This window comes from Cannabis sativa, chromosome 3 (assembly GCF_029168945.1).
Source record: "Cannabis sativa cultivar Pink pepper isolate KNU-18-1 chromosome 3, ASM2916894v1, whole genome shotgun sequence".
NCBI lineage: Eukaryota > Viridiplantae > Streptophyta > Magnoliopsida > Rosales > Cannabaceae > Cannabis > Cannabis sativa.
In genome coordinates, this window is record NC_083603.1 from 78,391,333 (window position 1) to 78,395,770 (window position 4,438).

The 4,438-nt window shown below is 40.3% G+C and overlaps 1 protein-coding gene across 1 annotated transcript; it reads right to left on the minus strand.

Annotated features, from left to right (window-relative positions):
- Window positions 1–458: 458 nt before the first annotated feature.
- On the minus strand, window positions 459–2,646 carry LOC115711668 (T-complex protein 1 subunit delta). The gene has a single exon (XM_030640042.2). The coding sequence runs from the start codon at window positions 2,253–2,255 to the stop codon at window positions 645–647; it is 1,611 nt and encodes a 536-aa protein (XP_030495902.2). The 5' UTR covers window positions 2,256–2,646; the 3' UTR covers window positions 459–644.
- Window positions 2,647–4,438: the final 1,792 nt, after the last annotated feature.

A 4,438-nucleotide genomic window follows, 5' to 3' on the forward strand; every position in this document is an offset into this window, starting at 1 on the left:
TAGGGGTAGATAGGGTACATAACCACCTGCCAATCGAGTAAATAAACAGTACCATATCCTTTTTCCACATTAAAAGATTAAACTTACAGAACTTATGTTTTGAAGTAGTAAGACATATAGCACTAATGTAAGTTGACTAAGTTAAAAGCTTAAGCTGTAAATTTTAACCCACATATAACAAGTTCTCCACACAAGAAAACAAAATACTAAATATTAAGTAAAGCAAATTTAGAAGACAAATGAACTACAGAATTTGTTGGAGACAATGCTAAAAGGCACCTTACCTCAATTAACGGCCAAGACAAAACATCTTTCGGTAGACCACTAGCCACAGAGTATACAACTAGTGGCTACCAAAATGTCCCAGATCTATGATGACCTACATTTGTTGCGAAATTCATAACAAAACTTCCAAATATAAAATAAAATAAGTAAACCCAAAAGAACTCTAGTACGACTGGAAAACAATGGCAAAATCTGTTAGAAACAACGATTATCAAAAAGAGTTTAAGCAAACATACTGTAACAAAATTCGTCCTAACAACAAGCCAACCGCACATAAAAGCAGACTACCTAAAACAAAAGGCACACAAGAAGATATAATACCGCCGTTTTTCATCAAAAGACAATGCTTAATCCCAACTCTATCTAACTGTGACAATGTCATCAATCTTCAAAATCATCCGCACACACTCTGTAGCCAGGGTTATTGCGCTTGTGCTCACAAGTAGTGGTTGCACCACATTCTCTTCCAAGATATTCGTGATTTGTCCCTTCCTCACATTGATCCCAGCATTGATTTCCCCCTGTGCGTGCCTATTCCTCAACTCGGTCACAATTGCAATTGGGTTTAATCCTGCATTCTCAGCCAGTGTGTAAGGAATAACCTCAAGTGCCTCAGCAAAGGACCGGACACAGTACCCTTCCATGCCATACAGAACCTTAGCCCATGCACCCAATTGACGAGACAGCTCAATCTCGGGTGCACCACCTCCAGCAATCAAGAACCTCTTGCTCACCAAACACCTTATCACACAAAGAGCATCGTGCAAACTCCGCTCTGCTTCATCAAGCACCAGCTGGTTTGACCCGCGAACAAGAACAGTCGTTGTCCTCCCCATATCCTTAATACCTGTGATCTTCACAATCTTCCCATCTCCCAGAGAAAGCTCCTCGACAAGATCAGCATAACCGAGCTTCTCCGAGCGAAAATGCTCGATGTTGGCAATGGGCAAACAGTTCAAGGTCTTGGTGATGAACTCAATCTCGTCACGCTCTACATCCTTAACTACCAAAATCTTGGCTTTCGCCAGATAATGCAGTGACAATTCAGTAACAGCATCCCTCAGAATACTCTTTTGAATCAAAAGAACATTGCAGCCAGTGGCCTTGATCTTCTTAATCATACCCAGAATGTAATTTCTCTCTTCCTTTAAAATTCGATCCATCTGGGTGTAATCCGAAACAACAATACTCTGTTCGATATCGGTTTTGGGGGGAGAAATCTGGAACTGGATCACAGCTATCTTTGCGTTCTCCATTCGAGTAGGTCCTCCAGCTGCGTGGCTCACTTTCTTATCGAACACTAAACCCTTGACGAGCTCAGTATCGTCAACTGTTCCGCCAAGCTTCTTGACAATTTTAATGTCTCTCAAATCGACTAACTCAGGCGTCGATGGATCCACAACCGTGAGAACAGAATCCACAGCGAGGGGCGCGAGCAAAGTGGAGTACTGGCTAACAACTTTGCTGTTCAGCGAAGTGCTAGCAGACTTGATCAGCGAATCGCGATCTGAGAGCTCGACGGGGACAGCCATGGCAGTAAGAACATCAACGGCTTTAATAGCGGCCTTATGAAGAGAGTCCGAGATGACAGTAGGGTGAATACCGTTAGACAAAAGAGTGAGGCACTGCTTCAGAAGTGCACCAGCTATGACGACGACAGTCGTGGTGCCGTCTCCAGCAGCGGAGTCCTGGGACTTCGAAAGCTCAACAAGCATCTTAGCGGCGGGCTGGAGGACCTCCATCTTGTTGAGAATGGTGGCACCGTCGTTAGTGATAATAACCTCGCCATTGGCAGTGGAGATCATCTTATCCATGCCCTTGGGTCCGAGACTGGTCCGGACGGCATTGGCGACGGTGCGCGCGGCAACGATGTTGGCTTGGCGGATGTCCTCCTTGCGCTTGTTGTCGACATAGGACTCGGTCTTGGAAGAGGATCGAGGCTGGGAAACTGCTGCTGGTACCGCCGCCATGGACGATGAGATGCAGAACCGGAAACCCTAGGGCTTAGGAGATAATGAAAGAGTGAGAAGGGTAAAATAGTAAACTTAAAAGAGGTTTCGATATTAGGGAAAAAAAATGAGGGTTAGAGAGAAGAGGGGTTTCGACGTAGGAAATGGAGGTGAAACTGAGCCCTAGGGAGAGAGCGTAATTACAGAAGAGAAAGCGGGAGAGAAACAAGGGTCGAGTTCGAGAGTGTTCAAAATATTACGAAAATATCCTCTCTTTTTTTTTCTTTGGGTAGTTATATTTACACCCCACAAAATTCTAACTACACTCTAAAATTATAATAACTTACTTAACCTTTAATAAAATGACTAAAATAGATATTTTTAATTTCTTTATATATTTTATATAAATACACCCCCACCACTCAAATTTCAATAGAATTATATATGTAAACTGATTGTAGAATCTTTTAAAAAACTCCTCGTCAATGGAAAAAAAGATTTGATATTTTTAATATTTATGTTTTTTGATTGAACATGGGACTTAGTAGCAGTTACAGAAAAGTAAATTGCCATTAATACACATCAAAAGAAGAAGATAATCCTATTTTGTTTTAAATATACTTTTTGGAGAAACATAAGTATATAAATCCCTACTCCGACCTTCAATAAAATTAATCCAAATATCAGTTCAAAATTTTCAGCTAATCAAATCAGTAAAATGCTCATCTATTTCAAAAAATTTCAACACAAACTCAAATAAATGCCATTATTCCCAACAAGCATTTGAATTGAAATCTATGTCTCAACCATTCAAAATAAAAATCAAAAATTTTAACAAGAAAGTCTTATCTTTTATTATGAAGATTCATACATGCTACAATATATTCCAAAAATTCCCAACCTTAATTCTCTAAGAGAATAATATATAATTAGAATTAATATTTTTTAAAATTTTAAACAAAAATCTTATGTGTATAGTTCTATCAGTGTAAAGATGAGAAAATTTAAAGAAGAAAAGGATTATGGGCTTGTGAGCAATGAAACGATGTTGTTCTAAACCATTCATCGACACCAACCACACGAAGGATGAAACACGACTTGACTAGAGATAAATATCAGTCGTCAATTGGCGGTGGCTTTTGTAACTCGCGGTGGTTCTTCGAATGGTTGGCGGAGCAGAGAGCGAGAGTGGTGGACCGCAAAGTCTTGTGCGACAATGAAGTACTGGTGGATTCAGTGCGAAGTCTTGGCTCAGGGAAAGACGTCGATTATGGTGAAGCCTAACTTCTTCTCCCATTCTTTGAGAAGTTTTTTTTTTTTTTCAAAATCTTGGGGTGTACTAAAAAATACCCATTTAGTAAATGTGATGGGGTGTGATTATAAAAACAATATTTAATTGGGGTAAACTTAGTAATGGGGTGTAGTTATAAGTTTGAGGGGTGTAAATATAATCTCCCTTTTTCTTTTTTTGTTTTGAATGGGGCGGAAATATCCTTGTAACTTGCAAGACAAAGAAGTAAGGTGGCGTTTGGTTACAAAATAAAAATGGAATAAGAATGCCAATGGTAATAGAAATAGGAATAGAATGGAATGGAATTTCTATTCTTTTGTTTGGTAAAAACTATGGAATCAATAACTGAATAAGAATTGTGATGATTGGTATAGTATAAAATGGAATGGAATTAATAACATTAATAGGGTAGAGGGAGGCCTGTGTGTTCTCTCCAGCTTCCTTCCATGGCGAAGAGGCGCCGAGGGATCCGAAAGCCTGTAATCCGAGAGATGAGTGTGGAATATGGCACTAGAAGTGAGGAGGAAAGCCGACCGGCTGAGGTTTGTACTGTTCTTGAAGAAGTTGTTGTTGCAGATGCGATTGTGGAAGAAGGAGAAGCAAACTTGGAGGTAGCAAAGTCTGACCTAGGCGATGGGAAAGGGAATGAAGAGGATCTGAACTGGGCAGATATAGTGGAAACCGAAGACCATCACAGAGTCATTGGAGGAAATTTTCTGCTAGTAACTTCCAGGAACAGGAAGGCCGACTGAGATTTGAAGAGCCTATGATCAAGGAATGCATTAAAATTGCCCAAATTGATGCAGAGGAGGTGGTTATGCAGGCGGCTAATTGGAGCTCTGTTGTTATCTGTATGGTGCTTGGTGCGAATCCTCCGTTTGCTGTGTTTGAAGGCTTCATACGAAGGATGTGA